Here is a 21,086-nt window from a genome sequence, read left to right as displayed (position 1 = left end):
TCCATATTATTGATTGGTTTAAAGAACCTAGTAACTACCATTTTTGTCCAATCTATTCAATCCCAAGTCAACTGCAGACATAACCATATTTTACGGCTCGGAAATTTAATTGACATTTTCAATAAGAAAATTTTCTAAAATATAGTATCACCAACCATTTTTTTCCTTTTCTTTTCCCCGTTAAAACACTTTTTCATAACCTAGATTTGATTTGTCAAGTCATTTTACTTGTAACCCAAAATTGCTACATTCATTATCATAGGCAACAAGCAAATTTGAAGGCAGCTAGCCAAGAATTAAATAGATAATAATTATTCAAAATGATTGGAGCAAAAAAGAGAAGAGAAAAAATTATCCCGATGATCTCCATATCCTTCCCTCCAAAGAAACCACCATAACAGATACATCATCATGATATTTACGCCTATCTCCATGAGGAATATCAAGCAATTCATGAAAATCCATTCCTACAAAATTTATCAATAAATATATAGATATATAAGAACCAAATCAATTGAGCCAAGAATAATTTATTCTCTCACAAGATTTTGTCATATTGGCATAACAGCTAGGGAAATTTTCAAGTACTCTCGTGGTTTTAACCATTGATCTCAATCATGTATATATTTTATGATTGAGATCAATAGCTAAAACTACTGGAACACCGATATTTTTGGAATACTTGAAATGCTTCTGACACTAAACCCAACAGATAGTATAATGTCATAGTATTTGTTACAGGTAAAGTCCTCATGTAGAAGCTACGTTAGATCTGATTAACTACCGAGTGAAAACTATATTTTAATTACCATACGTCCATTCCCAACCAAACTTTAGTTAACAAATTAGGTATCCTTTTTTTGTTAGCACATGAAAACCTAAGATTAGGTATCTATTGTTATTTCTGATATTCAAGATAAGAAGCTTCAAAGTGTGTAAAAAACTGACCATTCTTCTTAGCAGCACGGAGAAGAAGCTCCGCGATAAGATATTGAGCAGGATCGCCACCGGGGACATTTTCCATGAACCACGTAACATGGGCAACTACCTCTTCATTGCTGAAATATTGGTAAAGCCCATCGGAGGATAGTACCAAGAACCGATCACTTGAGCAAAGCCGATGATGAACAACGGAAGATGTGCAACTTAGGTAAGGAGCATTGCCCACATAATCAACTCGAAACATCTCCAGTAGAGGTTCATTGAAAGATGGCTAAATAATACGATTCAAGTTAGTAAAAAGGTTTGAAGAACTATGCATATTCCTCAAAGCAACCTATAGCCAGCAACATATAGGCAGCATTGTGTTGAACAATTAGCACACTCAAAAATCATTATTTAATATACCATTATCCTTAATTAAGTTATGAGCGACGTAAATTGTATATATATATATATATATATAAAAGATGCACACAAATAGACTCCATACCAATAAGCTATATACAAAAGGAGTACAGCAAACTAAATTTCAGATAGCCAAAGTCAGAAGATCAACTGACCCTCTTCAGGAATCCGGCACCAAATGCTCTGGTGACTTTTAATTGTCCTTTCACTCTATCATTGAATATGGCTTGATTATCATCTGGGTGTTCTGCTCTTATTCTAAACACTTCCTGCAAGAAAAATTGAAAAAAAATAATCAGCAAAGGAATAAAACCAACATCTTAAAAATACGAAAACTTTTCTTTCTAGTAAAGGCTTATAACTAATTATGTTCATATATAGCACCACACAAACTTTTCCTTTTAATTTGCTCTTATCCATTTTTAGAAGTTTCAATCAAACTATCTAATCTAAATAATAAGGTCAATCTTGTTCTTGACTGCAATATGTGTTGCATGTGTAAATCATGGATATAAAAATATGCAGACATTGCTCATAAAAAAGGGGATAGTAAAAAATATTATGATGATGAAATATGAATAAAAGCCAATGAGACAGAAAAAACTGAAACATAAACAAAATTATTCAAATTTCATACATAATATAGATCATATTGTCTACAAATGAAAGGCTTCTCCAAATTTTTGTTATAGTATATAACTGTCTATTGAATAACAGGGAAATCCAAATGACAAAAATTAACAATTACTTCTGATCCATATAGCTGCAGCTAATCATGGAAAATGTTCTCCTCAGTATCTCCCAGAAGCAAGAATTTCAGTGTTTGAAAGGTCAAATTCAAAATCCCCCCATGTTAACAAATATGAATAAATTGTTGAAAATACATGTGCAGGGACATGAACAACTCACACATACACATGCAAGCACCAAGAAGTAGAACGTAATTCAATAACTAATGTATGTCTAGTGGATCACATTTCAGAATTTCAAGATGTGATCACAATTCCTTAGCTTCTCAAAATAAATACCATTTGTTATTTACTTCATTGATCAACAAAAACATTTCTTTTTCTGAAAAAAAGAAGGAAACACACCTCTTCAATACTTGTGCTGTGATCTGTTGAAAGCTGAACAGCCCTCATTTTCAGTCCACAAAGGGAAATCTCTCTGTTTTTGTTCATCATGTTAAGACGACTGTTTATGTTGTGCATTGGAGACTCCTCTGAAATTCTATCCAGCTCCATGCCAACTAATGATTCTCTAGATCGATTTCTATGCCTCACGTCATCCTTGATGAAGCTTGGATTGGGATGACGATCATTTGGTCTTTCTTGCGCCAAAATTACACGGCTGTCTCCAACATTCATTACATAAACATCCTGATCCTTCATTAACATCACTAAAACACAAGATCCCATTAAGGCAAGCTCTGGATTTTTATCTAGATTATTCTCAACCATGTCCATGTATGCTTCTTCTGTTCTTTCAAGAGCTTGTGCCATTGCTCTTAAAACTGCACTATGATCTACTCCAGACTTGCATTTTCTAATAGGCCCCAAGGTTTCTACTATTTTCTTGTCAACACAGGCTTCTTCCCTATGCCAATCATAATTCCAAGGAAAAAGGTTTTTGCGCAAGGACTTCTGCTTCCTGTACATATTTCTGATTTTCATACTGATATACGATTTTCTCGGATCCTGCCTTTGTCCTTTAACAGAAAAAGTAGCAACAGGAACTTGGTTGTTTGAACTAAATCCAGTGCCTCCATTTTCTCCTGATGTAGTAGGGCCTTCATCCTGATGTCTAGGTCTATCTTCTTGTGTTATTTCCCTAGCAATGGAAGAATCCTTACCTTGCTCTGAGACTGACAGAAAACCCTGTTCGTCCCAAGATTCCATCTGAAGTAACTCATAAAGTTTCATGCTTTTTCTACCTTGACCATCCAATCGGGAGATACTAGGACTTCCACAATTAAGCTGTTCCACATTCACCTTAACGTCAGTGTTTTCCTCCACTATCTCGCTGCTAGATGATTGATCCTTGACCTTAGCTGGACAAGAATCTTCCAAACAGCAAGAACTTTCTGACATTTCCTCTCCTTTGCATTCTGGAGGAACCATTGCATTCACTCTTTTATGGACTTCGGGTTCAAGTGGATTGACGGTATTATATTCATAATGCCAGAGCAATCCCTCTAATTCCTTGTCTATAAATCTATAAAGATTGCTCATCAGAAAATCAGGTGCATCTGGTCCACTAAAACCGTCATATATCCCAATAAACAGCCACCCTTGTTCTTCAGAAAGTACAACATGCACCCTATCTTCACCAGCCTTGCCATGAGCCCACTGCAAATTGTGGGTTTGTTTATACTCAAATTCAACACAATCTCTTGAGACTTCAGGCCGAAACTTTGCCTCTTTGGAATTCCAAGCTAGTTGAGTCACGGGGTGAAGGAATAACCGTTGCATCCAACTACCACCCATCGAATGCTTAGAGAAAGTCCGAGAAAGAGAGTTTCTCATAGGTCCACTTACACTTCTCATCAGGCGGTGGAGGTGCGGCCTTCGGCGACCACGAGCAAGTGGTGCGGAGAAGTTGGATTTGTCAGTGGCATCAAGAGGACCAGACATAACCCCCTTCTCCATTGGCCCAGACATGAAACCACCACCCTTATCCAAAGGACCAGAGGCAAAACCCCTCTCCAAAGGTCCAGACATGAAGCCATTCAAAGGTCCAGAGCCACGGGGAACAGGCTGCAAAGGGATTGCAGCAAATGAGGCAGTTCCCTCAAACGACGCAGCAGGTTCTAGGAAATTACTAGCAAGTAGTGCATTCTGGTTACCGGTCCTGGCAGTTGAAACATTGGCACTGACCGAAGCCCCTGAGATTGTTTTGAATGTGGTTTCAGGTAAGTTCTTCCCTGGCTTGTGTGTGGCAGAAGAATCTTCAATGCCATCATTCCTAAATGACCCACTCAATGTCTCCGAATCAAGGGTGCTAGAATCTAGTGTAAACCTCTCAGAATTTGATGGGGTAATAGCAGGAGATTCAAAAATGGATGGCCTCACATAACAAAAGGAGTGGCCTAAACCTTCATCTAATGGCTCCAAAAACTCCAAATCAACCCCATTCTTGCCGTTATATGGCACCAAACAGCTAAAAACGCGAGAAGTTCCATTACCCATTATTGCAAAAGCAAACACCCCTGATACACAGAGAGGCCAATACAATGTTTCTGTACCTTAGCAACATTAGCAAACAGATACACAAACAAGAAAGCCACTTCTCAAAAACAGCATAAACCCTTTATTGCTGTGATTACACAGGTGACCATGCACCATCATTGTAATCATCATGACCATCATAACCATCAAATTCCTAAGCTGAGAGCGATGCAACCCATGTGATGTTTGGGAAAAAGCTAGCATAAAAAGAAGCCAAAACACTATCTTGCGAAGTGGGTGTGAATCAAACGAAAGAACACCATCGAGTGAATACTTAAAGCAGCAAAGTCAGGTTTTTGCACAAGAATGTTAACGATCTAACCTTGTGGGCACTCCACATGAATGAAGTTGTGGATCGGGGCACACTTGCAAACGGATCTAAGAGCACTAAACACAGTGAATTGAAGACATCAGAAACAAACGCACCGGTCCCATTTTGAAAATCATGTTTTTTCTTGTTATTTGTTTCTATTTTTAGCCGAGAAATATAAACTTTATGGAGGGAACAGTGTTGGAGTGCAGAAATTGAATGGCGGAGGTTCAGAGGGAGAGAGCAAGCGAGGATTTTAATGGAAGAAGTTAAGAGGGGGAAGAGGTGTGAAATGGAGGAGTATGCGGTTTGACTAATGAGGAAAGCAACGCGAGAGACGAGAAGAGAAAATAAGAGAAGACAAGACGCAGCAGAAAGAGGAAATTTGGGGTTTCTTCTGCCTTTGCAATAAGTAAACGAAATAAATATTAAAATAATAAATTAAAAATTAGAGTTTAATTATAGAATAATTGGTACTAATATTTACTCTACTACTCCATATCAAATAACTCAACTTTTTTTTTTCACAAATAAATATTTAGTAAACAAAAGGAAGATAATGTTGTGATAAGAACAAAAGTGGATGTCCATTGAATGATTTAACCTTTTTTCATGATAAATGATCATGTTACCAAAAGAATCTCATTAAATGAAAGTTAAAAAATAAACCCTTCATACATGTATAAATAGGACATGATCTGAAGCCATACACGTACAAGTAATAAAAACAATTCTCTCTCCTTTCTTGTGTTACAAATATTACTCACTCATTCTCTTTTATTTCTGTGTGGTTTTAAACTACAATAATTATAATATCTATAAATATATATATATATATTACTTATATTATAGTGAGATAAGAACATATTTATTTTTCTATTTTATATTTACGTCTTCCTTATTTATTTATTTATTTCACAACACGTTATCAGCACGAGACTCTGATCAAATTTTTACAGAAGACTCAGGTAACAAATTTTCATTATGTCGAAACTCTCTCATCTTGAATTCAATGCTCTTTATATATCTAGAAATAATTATTTATCATGGATATTAAATGCTGAAATCCATCTTGATTCAATGGATCTTGGAGATACCATTAAGGTTAAAAATAATGCATCCCAAAAGGATAAAGCCAAGGCCATGATTTTTCTTCATCGTCATCTTGACGTATGATTGAAAAATGAATATCCCACATTAAAAGATCCTGCAGATCTGTGGAAAGACCTTGAAGAAAGGTACAATCATGTGATACTTCCTCAAACCCGATATGTTAGGAAAAACTTTTTCGACCTTCCATGCCTCGAATGTGCTCTTGCAGTAGCAATCGAGAAAAAAGATTTAAAAAATTTTTTTGAGCTAATTTCTTGCCTTCTTGTTGTTGAGCGCAACAATGAGTTACTCTTAAAAGAATCATGAAGCGCGCCCAGCTGGCGCCGCCCCATTTCCTGAAGTAAATGCGGCAAACTACCCCATAAGAGGTAAATGGCAAGGTTTTAGTAACAAGAAAAATTATGGAAGGAAAAGGAATTATGTTTAAAAGAGAGGATCTCACCAGAAGTGGGATAAAAAAAAGAAATAATGGACAAAGTAAATCAATTGAGGATAAATGCTTCCGTTGTGGTGGAAAGGGCCATTGGTCACGTATCTGTCGTATCCCAAGGCACCTAGTTGATCTTTATCAAGCATCCTTGAAAAAGGATGACAAAGAAAAGGAAACAAATTTTGTTTCAAATTATGAAAATTTCACCACTCATTATGATGTATCTAATTTCTTTGAGGATTCTGAAAGAAATATTGGCTATTTGATCAATGATGAAATAGTTTAATATGTGTGTTTGTTAAGTATTCATATGAATAATTTTACTGTGCATGTACTTTTACTCATTTTATTATTATTATTATTTGTTTTTGAAGAAAAATGGCAAGGACATATTCTGAAGATATTTGCCTTGCGAATAGTGCAAGTTCGCACACTATTCTTAAAAGTAATATATATTTACCCATCTTGTGCCAAAAGAAGAGTATGTTAATACTATTATTGTCTCGGGCAATGTGATAGAAGGCTCCGGAAGAGCTATAATTTTGTTTCCCGGAGGAACAAAATTCATAATAAATAATGCACTATTATCTACCAAGTCTCTAAGAAACTTGTTGAGCTTTAAAGATATTCGTCGAAATGGATATCATGTTGAGACAATGAACGAGGGAAATCATGAGTATTTATGTATCACAACTCATGATTCAAATAAGAAAGTTATATTAGAAAAATTACCCTAACTTTCATCTGGGTTATATTATACCAAGATTAGTGCAATTGAATCACATGCCATTGTAAACCAGAAGTTTACTAGTCCAAATGATTTCATAACTTGGCACGACCGATTGGATCATCCGGGAATAACCATGATGAGGAGAATTATTGAAAACTCACATGGACATTCACTAAAGAACCAGAAGATTCTTAAAACTAGTGAATTTTGTTGTGTTGCATGTTCTCAGGGAAAGTTAATTTTAAGACCATCACTAGTAAATGTTGGATTTGAGTCCCCTGAATTCTAGAAAGGATTCAAGGTGATATATGTGGACCTATTCATCCACCATGTGGATCTTTTAGATATTTTATGGTCCTGATAGACGCATCTTCGAGATGGTCACATGTATGCTTATTGTCCTCTCGCAATCTAGCGTTTGCGAGATTACTGGCTCAAATTATTCAATTAAAAGCACAATTTCCAGAAAAACCAATCAAAGCAATTCGTCTTGATAATGCTGGTGAATTTACTTCCCAAGCTTTTGATGCTTATTGTATGGCTAATGGAATAAGTGTTGAACATCCAGTAGCTTATGTTCACACACAAAATGAGTTAGCAGAATCACTTTTTAAACGCCTCCAATTGATTGCTAGACCCTTACTTATGAGAACAAATCTCCCAACCTCGGTTTGGGGCATGCTATTTTACATGCCACAGCACTTATTCATTTGAGGCCAACGAGTTACCATCAGTTCTCTCCTATGCAACTAGCTTTTGGCCAGCAGCCAAATGTTTCCCATTTAAGAATATTCGGGTGTGCGATATATGTTCCCATTGCACCACCTAATTGCACCAAAATGGGACCCCAAATAAAATTGGGGATATATGTTGGATATGATTCTCCCTCTATAGTAAGGTATCTTGAGATACAAACGGGAGATGTATTTAAAGCCCGGTTTGCGGATTGTCATTTTGATGAATCAAAATTTTCAATATTAGGGGGAGAAAATAAGCTTCTTGAAAAGGAACTTAATTGGAATGCGTCATCGTTGATGCATTTAGATCCTCGATTAGGGCAATGTGAACTAGAAGTTCAAAAGATGATACATTTGCAAAGAATAGCAAATGAATTGCCTGATGCATTTTTCGATACAAAGAGGATAACCAAATCTTATATACCAGCGGAAAATGCCCCAATTCGAATTGATGTCCCAGTAGAACAAGTACCCACTGAAGCAAATTCCCATCAGAAGCATGGTAGGACGAAAAATGCCCCAATTCGAATTGATGTCCCAGTAGGACAAATAGCCACTGAAGCAAATACACGCCAGAAGCGTGGCAGGCCTGTCGGTTCCAAAGATAAAAATCCTCGAAAGAAAAAAAGAGGTAAATACTATTCCTGTTGAAAAAGACACAGTAAAGACACCTGCAGTTGTCCAAAATTCTGATATAATTTTAACGCCAGAAGACGTTCAGGTACCTGAAAATTGTAAAAATGATGAGATCTCGATAAATTATGTCTTTACAGGAGAGAAATGAGACCGAAATAAGACAATTGTCAATGAAATATTTGCATATAATGTGGCATTAAATATCATGTATGAAAGTATGGATCTTGAGCCAAGATCAGTCGAAGAATGTCGACAAAGAAATAATTGGCCAAAATGGGAAGAAGCCATGAAGGCTGAGTTAGACTCACTTGCAAAACGTGAAGTATTTGGACCTGTAGTCCGTACACCAGAAGATGTAAAACCTGTTGGATACCGATGGGTATTTGTGAGAAAACGAAATGAGAAAAATGAAGTTGTGCGCTACAAAGCCCGACTTGTGGCACAAAGTTTTTCACAAAGGCCCGGTATAGATTATGAAAAAACGTATTCCCCTGTAGTGGATGCGATAACATTGCGTTATTTGGTCAGTTTATCTGCATATCATAAACTACAAATGCATTTAATGGATGTGGTAACAGCCTACTTATACGGCTCATTAGATCGGGATATCTATATGAAAGTCCCTGAAGGTCTAAAGATATCTAAACCATCCAATGAATATTCGCAGGGGCTATACTCAGTTAAATTGTAAAGATCTTTATATGGTTTAAAGTAATCTGGACGAATGTGGTATAATCGTCTTATTGAGTATCTAGCCAAAAACGGATTCAAGAATGATGATATATGCCCCTTTGTTTTCATTAAGAAAACTGCATCTGGATTCATTATTATTGCTGTGTACGTTGATGATTTAAATATCATTGGAACTCCTGAAGAGATTCCAACAATTATGAAAACTCTAAAGGAAGAGTTTGAGATGAAAGATCTTGGAAAGACTAAATTTTGTCTCGGCCTGCAGATCGAACATACAAAAAATGGGATCTTTATTCATCAAACAACATACACAGAAAATATCTTGAAAAGATTTTATATGGATAAGTCACATCCATTAAGTACCCCAATGATTGTAAGATCTTTAGATGTGGAAAAGGATCAATTCCGTCCTAAAGAAGAGAATGAAGATATCCTTGGTCCTGAAGTACCATATCTTAGTGCCATTGGAGCGCTAATGTATCTTGCTAATAATACGCGACCTGATATATCATTCGCGGTGAATTTACTAGCAAGATATAGTTCCTTTCCAACAGAAGACATTGGAGTGGAATCAAACAAATTTTTCGATATTTTCATGGAACGGTTGATATGGGATTGTTTTATCCCTATGGATCCAAGTCACAACTAGTTGGCTATGCAGATGCCAGATACTTGTCTGATCCACATAAAGAGAGATCTCAAATAGGATACCTGTTCACATATGGTGGTACAGCTATATCATGGAGGTCCACGAAACAGACGATAGCAGCAACCTCCTCTAATCATGCTGAAATACTGGCGATTCATGAAGCTAGTCGCGAGTGTTTTTGGCTGAGGAGTCTGATTCAATATATTCTGTCATCATGTGGACTGATTGATCATAAGATAGCTCCAACTGTCCTGTTTGAAGATAATACAGCATGCATTGCTCAACTTAAAAGGCGGATACATCAAAGGCGATAGAACAAAGCATATTTCTCCCAAATTCTTCTTCACTCATGATCTTCAAAATCAAGGGACAGTTGATGTCCAACAGATCCGTTCAAGTGACAATCTGGCAGATTTATTCACAAAGTCACTCCCAAAATCCTTCTTTGAAAGATTGGTACATGAGATTGGGATGCGCAGATTTCGAGACACTAAATGATGTCAGCAAGAGGGGGAGACTGTACTCTTTTTTCCTTAGTCAGGTTTTTTTCCCATTGGATTTTTCTTGACAAGGTTTTTAATGAGGCAGTCTCCATCACAAAGGATATTGTACTCTTTTTCCTTCATTAAGGTTTTTTTTCCACTGGGTTTTTCTTTAGTAAGGTTTTAACGAGGCAATAATCCTAAATGGACATTCAAGGGGGAGTGTTGTGATAAGAACAAAAGTGGATGTCCATTGAATGGTTCAACCTTTTTCCATGATAAATGATCATGTTACTAAGAGAATCTCATTAAATGAAGGTTGAAAAATAAACCCTTCATACATGTATAAATAGGACATGATCTGTGAATAGGACATGATCTGAAGCCATATACGTACAAGTAATAAAAACAATTCTCTCTCCTTTCTTATGTTACAAATATTACTCTCTCCTTCTCTTTTATTTCTATGTGGTTTTAAACTACAATAATTATAATATCTATAAATATATAGATTACTTATATTATAGTGAGATAAGAGCATATTTATTTCTCTATTTTATATTTACATCTTTCTTATTTATTTATTCATTTCACAACAGATAATATTATTTTTTTACTATTTATGTTCCCTTTGTTGTGAAATTATCTCCTTTAAATCCTAAAACTTTTGGTATAAAAATTTTGATATTAATTATTAAAAATTTATTTTTTTAATAAAGTTAAACAATTTAACAAAATTACGTGAATAGTTTTTATATTTAATTGTACCTAATATTTAAGGTATTAAAAATAGATTTAGTGAATATTTAGAGTCAGATTCGGATCAAAACAAATTTAATTTAACTCGATCTATAAAAATTCTTATAAAAATTATAATTCTAATGAAGTTGTTTGCTATTTGATTATATATGACATTTTAATTTACTCCTAAATATATTTGTAAGTTGTTTGGGAAAAAACCTAGAGCCAAAACTTAGGGAGGAAAAGACTAAATTAAATGAAAATTTCTAAACTCTTCTAGTTATACATATTAAAATTTGAATTAATAAAAAAATATTCGACCTAAATATTTGTTGAAACTAAATTTTATTTGTTTATAATAGGTGTCGGAGCCCGAAAGTGATATGCCAAAATTAGATAAATTTTTTCACAAAGATAAACTAAAGCGGAAGATTTGATATCCACAAATTTTAGTAGAATTCATGAAGAAGTTAAAAAATAAAGATTTGATGTCAAGGCTTTTTTATTAAAATAAAAAAAATATATTAATTCTTCAATTACGCATGCATGAAAATAATTTTAAAAATACGCAGCATCATGTCATGTAAATCACTCACAAAATGAGTTTGCCTACTAACTCCGAGGAATCGCCTACGAAATGGAGAGATTAACTGACAAATCTGCGTGGAAGTCCAACTCAATTATGACATCCACGAGATGGGACATGTCAATGGCGGCGGCAGCAAAATGGGCATTGCAGGTGAGGCGACCACGAATTGAGCCAAGGCGTGGCTGGCACCGCGAATTGGATCATTTCCATTGCGGTGCCCACGAAATGGCCACAACAATGGCGGCAGCAACAAAATGGTATGGGTTTTTGTTGAAGGCTGCAAGTTTCCAGTGCATCATCCTCGTACATGCATGCATTATGGGTGCATGGGGTGGCAAAGTTGGGGTTGATGAATTGGTGTGTGTATATAAAGGACAGACGGGGTAGGAGACCAAGTGCTTCATGCATTGAAAAATAGTGGAAGAGAGGGTTAAGAATTGTAAACCGTGGAAAAGAGGGAAAAAAGTGAGTTTTGGCTAATATTTTTGTATTGTGGTTTGAATATAAAAGTATAACATGGGCGATGATAGTGGTATGAACGTGGAAGAAAATCCTAATCGGTTAGACGAAGTGCATATTGCCGCGCATTTGATTCATAAGGTTAGTGTCATGTGTGGTTAATTTTGTTATTTGTCTCTATCATTATTTAATATTTGCTAGTGTAAACTTAAGTGTGGTATTCCAGTTTCGATGTTGCAGCTCGCACGTGTTCTGACGCCGCATGGCACACTTGTTGATGTTTTCACGTCGGAGCCGGTGGATCCAAGCATGGATCTCAGGCGGTAGAGACTTGAACCATATTTACGACGAGCAGGATTCTATTATGCGCCATTAATAAGGTGTTTTGAGTATGACAATTCGCTGATAAGTGCATTTGTTGAACGATGGCGACCCGAGACGCACACATTTCATCTCCCGTGGGGTGAGTGTACCATAACAGTAGAGGATGTGGCTATGCAGTTAGGGTTACCCATTGATGGCGAGCCTGTTAGTGGTACTCTAAGGTCATGGAGCAAGTTTCACCAGAGAGATATGTGGCAATGATGTGAAGAGCTACTTGGTGATGTTCTACCCGGACATGTAGGGACAACGAAGTACAACATAAGGCTGAAGTGGATCAGAAGTCGTCTTCAACAGATGCCGCTTGATGCAGTAGATGATGTCATGATCCAGTATGCCTGTTGTTACATTTTGTATTTGTTGGACGGTGTGCTACTACCGGACAAGGCCAACAATACAGTCCACGTTCGCTACCTACCTTTGTTGGCCAATTTTGATGCCATCGGCACTTATAGTTGGGGAGCGCATGTCTTTGTTGGCTATATCGAGCCATGTGCTTGGCAACAGATTACACCGTCGAAGGTATGGCTGGCAGTCATACGTTGTTAATGTCGTGGATTTATTATAGGCTATCGTTCTGGGCATCAGATGTGACGACGCCACATACTTTTCCGTTAGCTACAAGGTGTGGTAATTTTTTGCATATCCTGTTCACTTTCATTACATGATACATTTTTGTTTGCTGTTTACTATACGACTTATTTGCACGTATTAGTTTTCTATCAGGTGGGCGGGAAAGAAGGGACACAATGACTATGCTGGCAACACCTACTCAAGTACCGCCTAAGGTTGGACAATCTGCAAGTGGACGAGGTACGGTTTATGCTTTGTTGATATTCAGCTATGGTGATGTTTTTAATATGTGTTTACGTTATAGTCCGCTGCTTGCAGTTTAATTGGATGCCGTACATGGATCCTCGTATTCTGTCGAGAGTGCTTGCTAAATTTCTCGGCCATCCTCATGGAGACTTCTACCACTCGGTTGTACCTCTAATATTATTCTGGTGGATTGAAATTCTCAATATTGACAGAGTGTTGCGTCAATTTGGGGAAGACAAGGACTACCCAACCCTCCGCTGAATATCGACACATTTCATCGACAGTCGGCCCGAAATGACGATGGGTGGTGGCCCATCCGCCTGTCAACTTGGTTTGAGGTATGGGCTAGCCGACGTACCGAGGCATATCATATGCACATTGATCGGGCCGACACCTTGCGTCCCAGTCAGGATTACTATAGGTGGTACTGTGACAGGACCCGGAGGTTTCTATCCGCCCCGGAAGCATTGCATGATCCGCGGACCGATGACATTCCTCCTGGTGTACCGGCAGAGTATGGAAGAGCACCGGCGGTAAGGTTACCTGATGTTCCACAAGACTGTAGGCACCGACGAACACGACGAGAAAGACATCAAGGAGTTTCTGGGATGGGGTTCGAAGAGGCAGAGTTTCCCGAATAAGATCGGCCACAAGATGAGCCAGAGGTCAAAGCACATGATCCACAGCACCAACCTCCTCTTCATGGAGATTTCTACTACCCTCAACCTTACATGGCCGGAGACCAACCTTAGCCAAGTTCCATGCAGCAATTCATGCCACACCAGAGTAGCTATGAGGTTGGTGGATCATCCCAAGGCGGTGGTACACAATCCCTAATTGCAAGGAGGAGATCCGCATCTATCGCCGACACCGCAGTGTCATCTCTACGTCCAGGTTACGATGTCTCCTTCATGCAGGGGCGACGTCTTTCATTCACAGGGGCTGATCCTTCCATGGAGGAGGACGACGTCGTCCTCGCCGTGACATTTGAGCACCTTCATATGGTACAGGTGGGAGATTGGGTCACGACCACCATTAGTGGAGTCTAGGTAGTATTTAGGGTCATGTACTTTTTATTCCATGTGTAGTTGCTAGGTGTGTCTTCAGCGGTGGTCGAACCCATTGCACCGAGATTTAAAGACAGATAGTGACCTGGAGTACCGCTTGATCCACCAACCGATTCAACACGACTCGGAAGATCCCTCTCGTGGTAAATGGGTTGGGTTTCAGGAACTACTTCTGCTTCTTCACCACTATCATCTTCGATCTCATCTTCGTCGGAAGTGTTTGCCAACCCACCAACAATACCTTCTGGGGATGCAACTCGGTTAGAAGGGGGAGGACATGGAAAACGATTTCCTGCTGCTTGTCCGTGCGTCACAAAGGTGTTGAATGTGTCCAAAATTTTCAGGTTGTACCACATTATTAGAACTAGAGGAGCTTCCACCAACATCTTGGAGACACACACATAGTTTCAACGAGTAGATACTTTCAATGCTCCGATGATAAGAAAACATCGTCGAAACTTATTGGTCAGATTTAATCTGCATTTTCTGATATGCAAACGAGTTGGCAACTGCAACCGGCATTCTGTAAGTCAACTTCGTGATTTCCTTCTTTCCGACTAGACCGGTATTCATGAGTATTACATTCTTCAGCTCTTCCAACGACGTCTGTGGAGGAATCATTATCCACAGTGAATCATCACAAACAAATGTAACACCTTCAGATGTGAGAGAAATTTTTCCATTAGGATATACGATAACGTACACATTTTCGGTGGCTATAGACACAGCAAAATACCAACTACAGAATTTTACAAAGAAGGGAAAGACATGGAGATAAGAGAGAGTTGTTGGAGTTGAATTTTTCCGTCACACAACATAAATTTCCAACCATGCTTGCAAACTGTCTGCCATGCCCTTTTATATAGCGAATTCCGGGCTCCATTTCGTGTGGAGTACAACTGATTTGGTTCCATTTCGCGTCTGACCCGCTAGAATTGTCCATCTCGTTCCAATTCGCGTGTACTGCCAGGGTATTGATCCAATTCGCGGAGACTGGGCCTGAGATGTCCATTTCGTGGGTGGCTCCTCGGAGTTGGTAGATAAACCCATTTCGTGGATAATTTGCATGAGATGGGGCTACGTATTCTTAAAATTATTTTGATGCATGCGTAATTAAGGAATTAATATTTTTTTTATTTATTTAATTAAAAAAAGCCTGATGTCAAGACATTTACTATTAAACTTAGAAAAATAATATCAATCCCTTACTGATTTCAACTAGGAGAAATTAGATGAATATAAACACTTTTTCTATTAACAGTTTTTCATTTATGTTTGACTTATATAATTTGCAAAATATAACTTCTGTTCAAATCATTATTTAAAATTAGAAAAACATGTTAAATATAACTAAAGAAGATATTACTTAGCAAGTTAAAATATGATATTAATTTTGTTGATTAAAACTATAAGTTTTAGGTAAGTAATGGATACTAAACGAACTATAGCTTAAACGGCATAATTTTTTTATATTTACCTAAAAATCGTAAGTTTGACCGTTTGAGTCTCCTTATATTTGATTAAAAAAAAAGTGACCCATGGATCAGAAATACAAAAATCCAAGAATATCTATATTGCCATGTAGCATCAAGCATCATATCAATTGAATTATGGGGTAGCAAATCTAGCTGTGTTCTATTTGTTTAGTTTCTTGCTTATTAAACATATGGGTATAGTTTAATAAAAAAGAAATCTCATGGACAACTCCGTATTTATAAAAAGAAATATCATGCAAGCACATTATTTACAAATTGATTTGATGTGTTCAATATTCACAGTAAACGTTTACAAATTATTCTTATATATAATTACCACAACTACTAATGATCACTGTTATTTATAAAAAAAATTGTTTTTTTTAGATAACAGTGAAAATCTTCGTGTTTATAGCGAGTCTAATCATGGCACTTAATTGATTGCTCATAGGATTAAAGTACACACAACTATAATTAAAATATTAAATAATTTATAACCATATTTGATAATATCTTATAAGGTTTTAAATTTGATGAAATAAAACTCTGCAAAAAAAATATTTTTATTTATAATAATTAGACTAATCTAATTGTTTTGAGATTTTAGTCACAATAAAAAAGTTTTGTATCTAACATATTGTTTGTACATATTATAATTTATAAAAGATCAATCCCTTTGACCAAACTAAATATATGAATCTTTAAATGGATCAAAACTTAACATAGTGTTAACTTATAAAATATTAAACAACTATAGAACTATATTTTATCAATTCTAAAAGTATTACATATTATTGTTTTCTTCTAATTGAACTACTGATAATTATATATGAAACATAAATAATTATGGAACCATATTTTATCAATTTTAAAATACTTTAAATTGAGTTATTTCTTTATAAAGAAGTTTAAATTTATCTGTAATTATATATGAACAATACTATAAAAAACATATAATTTACACCTATATTTATTAGATTTTGTAAATATGAATCAATATAGTTTGTACCCACATTTTTCAGAATTTACACACATGAATTAATAAAATTTATTTATTAATGATAATTTAGTGTTTATACGGTCAAATGATGGCTAAAAATCACTGGCCCCAAAAGTTTTTCATCATAAATATTCTAAAAAGAAAGTATGAAGAGCCGATGTAATTAGCGTACAATATCTACAATAGAGTATTTTTGAAATTAACATTAAATGATTAATTAATTACAAAATTATTTTCAATTTTAAATTTAAAGCAAATAAAGATTCCAAATAGTTACGAATACCTCCAATCGATCTCTCTCTCTCTCTCTCTCTCTCCGTCCTCTCTCATCAGTGCCGCTGAAACCAACGGAATCGCCAGTGCAAGAAGCAATTCGCTGAAAACCAAGTTGTACCCTAACTCCAGTAAGAAACTTCTGAAGAGTGAAACAAACTGATACGTAACGCGGTTTTCGAGGCTGGACTTGATAAATCCCTTAACGAAGAAGAAAGCGAGAGACGAGCCACGAGATTAGGTCACTAAAGCCTACCACAGGTCTATTATTCCTGAGTTTCTTCTATTGCATAGATTTCATGTGTCGAAATTGTAGATTTGGTTTGCATGTATATATGAGATATATCTCCATGACCATAATCCATTAATATATGAAATCCATGTGTGCCTTTCCATCAACTTATTTTGTACGGCCTTTCCTAATTCCAACCACTAAGATTGAACAGAACAGAATCAAAGAATTTCATTCCATGATGGAGGACCAGCTCCGACGTGGCTGAACAACGTCCGACAACAAAATTTTCTGTACTTTTAGCCAGACGCATCGTCGGCACGAAACAACGACGACAAGCATGATGTTGGCGACTGCAGCGTCATCGGAGAAGCGTATGGATAGATCGATGCTGGATGCGCAGACCGATGCTGGGAGACAGAAGTTTTATATATGCATGTAGATGTTTATTTTTCATGTAAATGAGATATTTATTCTTAGTGTAAATGTGATATTTTAACGTATCTAATGGTCAATTTAGGATTATCATTTTAGTAGGTATGCGGATGGTTATTTTAATTTTTATGTAGATGATTATTTTGACTGGATTGAGTTTAATTATATATAATTAAAATATGTTGGATGTTCAATTCATTAGGTATGCGGATGATTATTTTTATTCTTAAGTGGATGGTTATTTTTACTAAAGGTGAGTGACGTGTAGCAAACCAAGTAGCTAAGGTGAAGTGGGATGATTATTGATGAAGGTGCGAGTGGCCGTCGGTTGAAAAAGAATTAGAATTTTGAATGATTATTTTTTTTGAAATAATTAATTGAATTTTTAAAAATTTGATGTGAAATAACTGAATGAGAGTTTTTGAATTTAGAGTAATCTATGGAAGGGTTTTTATTATTTATTCTTATTGGGCTAAATAATTTATACACATTTGTCAAGATTTTTCATTGACTCCCTAGTGAGATTTATATCTAAATACCATTGTTTAAAACTTAAAATTTTATTAGGTATAACTACTGTTATTTACAAAATTTGTGATTTTTTTTATGAAAGTTGTAAACCTTTTTAGATTGAATTATTGTTTTGTAAAAGGAAAAATAGACAAAAGTACACCCGAATTTTCACACAGTGGATAGATGTACTCTTCAATTTTTTAATGAGTCATTTGCACACACGAATATAAAACTCCATTGTCAATTCTACTCTTTCGTGGCCTGAATAATTTTTCCGGTAGTGGTGGAGGCCAGGTGGCACAGTATTGTGTGATATGGCCAATTTGGGGTGACATAGTGGAAAATAGAAACATTACATTATGAAAATATTTATAAGAAAAGGGCATAAATGGAACCTTTGTTCATCCTCTTCCTTCTCCAATTTCTTCGAACCCTACCACAGGGTGGAAAAAAAACCAACCAAAATTGCAATCAAACTCATAAGCCAGCATCTCCCAATCCTGCTCCTACAACTCAATTAATACCACAACCCGAAATCCCAAACGTCAACCGAAACATGACCCAACAGCAAAGTGAAGCAGAAGTCCCACCTCCTAATGATTTCCAGCAAGAAGGTCAGAATGAAGTGCCCACCCAGCAATCTAAGAACAGTCAGAAGGATAGAAGAGCATCGAATAAGATGCCAGCACCGACTGGTCAAAGGTTTGTGCAAGGAGAAAGGAATGAGGCACCAAAGATCTTTATTCCTCGCGTGGAGCCTGACTCCTCTGATTCATAAACAAAATCAGAATTCACATACCTCAACAAAAAAAAATCTTCCAGGATTCCACTCTATAGCAGACTCCAGCATCACTGCGTCAAGTCCATGGAGACACTTGCCATTATTATAGTCGAACTTCTTCTTCTTATTTTTTGAGACAGAAGACAAGCCACCACAACCACTGGCACAAACATGAGGTATATTCTTCCTTCGTTGAAAGTGTGACATTTTGATACATTAGAGTTAGGGGTGAAAACAGGCCAGGATAGTCCAGGCTTTGCTCTTAACAGGCCTAGCCTGTCATGTAGTTGATTGGCTTGAGCCTGGCCTGCAGCCTGCTATAGGTTTTTTTCAAAGTACTAAACATGGCTTGTTATTCAGCCTGGTCTGGCCTGAAGCCTGTTAAAAGGCCTGCTAATTTTTTTTATAAAAATAAAAATATTATTTAAAAAAAATATTTTTTAATAAACATATTTATATGTAAAATGTCATATTTAGTTTTTATAAGAATTTTTAAATTTTAAAGTATTTAAAATATACAAAACTATTTATAATTAAATATAATAAATTTAAAATATCTCATAATTTTATTAATAATAAAAAAATTATTTATATATGTAATTATGTATTAAAAGGCCCAGGCAGGCCTGACAGGCCAATAAGGCTAATTAGTGAGCCTGGGTCTGGCCTACTAACATAATAAGACTTTTCTAAGAGCCTGAGCCTGTGTCTATTTTATAATAGGCCAGGCCAGACCAAGCCAAACACAGGCCAGGCTGCAAGCCCCTGGCAGGTCGCCGGCCTTTTTCCATCCCTAATTAGAGTTTACAAACCCCTATTACAACAGACAGGAAGAAGATGTATAGAGGAAAATGAAGAGAATGAAGGGAGAAATTTTTTTCCATTCTATATTAGGGTTCTTAGGGTTCGAAGAAATTGGAGAAGGAAGAGGATGAACAGTGGTTCCATTGTGCCTTTTTTATATTTATTTCAATAAATTTAATAATGTAATAATTCTATTTTTCACTATGTCACCCTAAATTGGCCACATCACACAATACCATGCCACCTGACCTCCACCACCACTGAAAATATTACTCAGGTCACGAAATGATAGAATTGATAACGGAATTTTATATTCGTATTTGCAAATGACTCATTAAAAAATTGAAGAGTACATCTGTCCACTGTGTAAAAATTCGGGTGTACTTTTGTCTATTTTTCCGTTGTAAAATGTATGTGTAATTTAGATTCAAATAATAATATTTATTAAAATATGTTGTTCTTTTACTAAGAAACTATTCGTCTAGTTGACACTTTTAGGGTAAATCACCTGGATTGAGATTCAATATTATCTGAATGTCCTAAAATAAAGAGTGTTATGTTGGTATTCTAATTCAATATAAATTGAATGAAACGATATTGATTTAAGGACTCCCAATGTAAATCGAATTGAATGAATTCGATTTACCAACTACCATAGTCAATCGAATTGAGTGAATTCGAACTAGGGCATTCATAGTAGCTTTGATTTAGTAGCAGTGTCACGTTGGAAAGTTACATGCCTAGGTAAATCAAATGACCTTGTTTCGATTTAGTGGTTTTGTTGGCTCATAGTAAATCGACACCCATTGTTTCAATTTATACAAGGTGCAGCTCAAGGTAAATTCATGCTAGTTGTTTCGATTTTCTATTGGCTAGCTCTATAAAAGAGTTCGAATTTGTTAGATGCGAACTACATTTACAATTCTCTACTCCACCAAAAATTACAAATTCTCTGAGAAAATCTTGAAAACTCCAGATATAGAAGATGATCCAGATCATATATATCACTTGGACGGAGTTGCCTATATTACTAGTAGCATCAATAAAGATGTAAGTAAATGAAATTTCTTTTTTTTTAAATTACTTTTAAATTGTTATTAATATTTAGTGAGCATTATTTTAATAAAAATGTTAGATCGGTAAGCATTATAAATTTTGTTAGA

General features: G+C 36.0%; 1 protein-coding gene across 1 annotated transcript; it reads right to left on the bottom strand.

The window, feature by feature from the left end:
- Positions 1-222: 222 nt before the first annotated feature.
- LOC112757941 (protein phosphatase 2C 32) lies at positions 223-5,282 on the bottom strand. Its single transcript, XM_025806483.2, has 4 exons — positions 2,442-5,282; positions 1,503-1,616; positions 949-1,213; positions 223-467 (listed from the first exon to the last, which is right to left on the bottom strand). The coding sequence occupies exons 1-4, from the start codon at positions 4,533-4,535 to the stop codon at positions 352-354; spliced, it is 2,589 nt and encodes an 862-aa protein (XP_025662268.1). The 5' UTR covers positions 4,536-5,282; the 3' UTR covers positions 223-351.
- Between the last annotated feature and the right edge of the window lie 15,804 nt (positions 5,283-21,086).

The sequence above is a fragment of the Arachis hypogaea genome, chromosome 16, assembly GCF_003086295.3.
Source record: "Arachis hypogaea cultivar Tifrunner chromosome 16, arahy.Tifrunner.gnm2.J5K5, whole genome shotgun sequence".
NCBI lineage: Eukaryota > Viridiplantae > Streptophyta > Magnoliopsida > Fabales > Fabaceae > Arachis > Arachis hypogaea.
The sequence above is the reverse complement of the archived record's forward strand: the minus strand, read 5'-3'. Positions and strand labels throughout refer to the sequence as shown.

What these genes read in the sequence shown, in the direction of transcription:
- LOC112757941 (XM_025806483.2), bottom strand. Translation starts at nt 4,535, where the DNA reads ATGGGTAATGGAACTTCTCGCGTTTTTAGCTGTTTGGTGCCATATAAC. An exon ending in GTGCCGGATTCCTGAAGAGG is followed by an intron (nt 1,214 to 1,502) that starts GTCAGTTGATCT and finishes CGTATTATTTAG; the next exon opens with CCATCTTTCAATGAACCTCT. An exon ending in CCGTGCTGCTAAGAAGAATG is followed by an intron (nt 468 to 948) that starts GTCAGTTTTTTA and finishes TAAATTTTGTAG; the next exon opens with GAATGGATTTTCATGAATTG.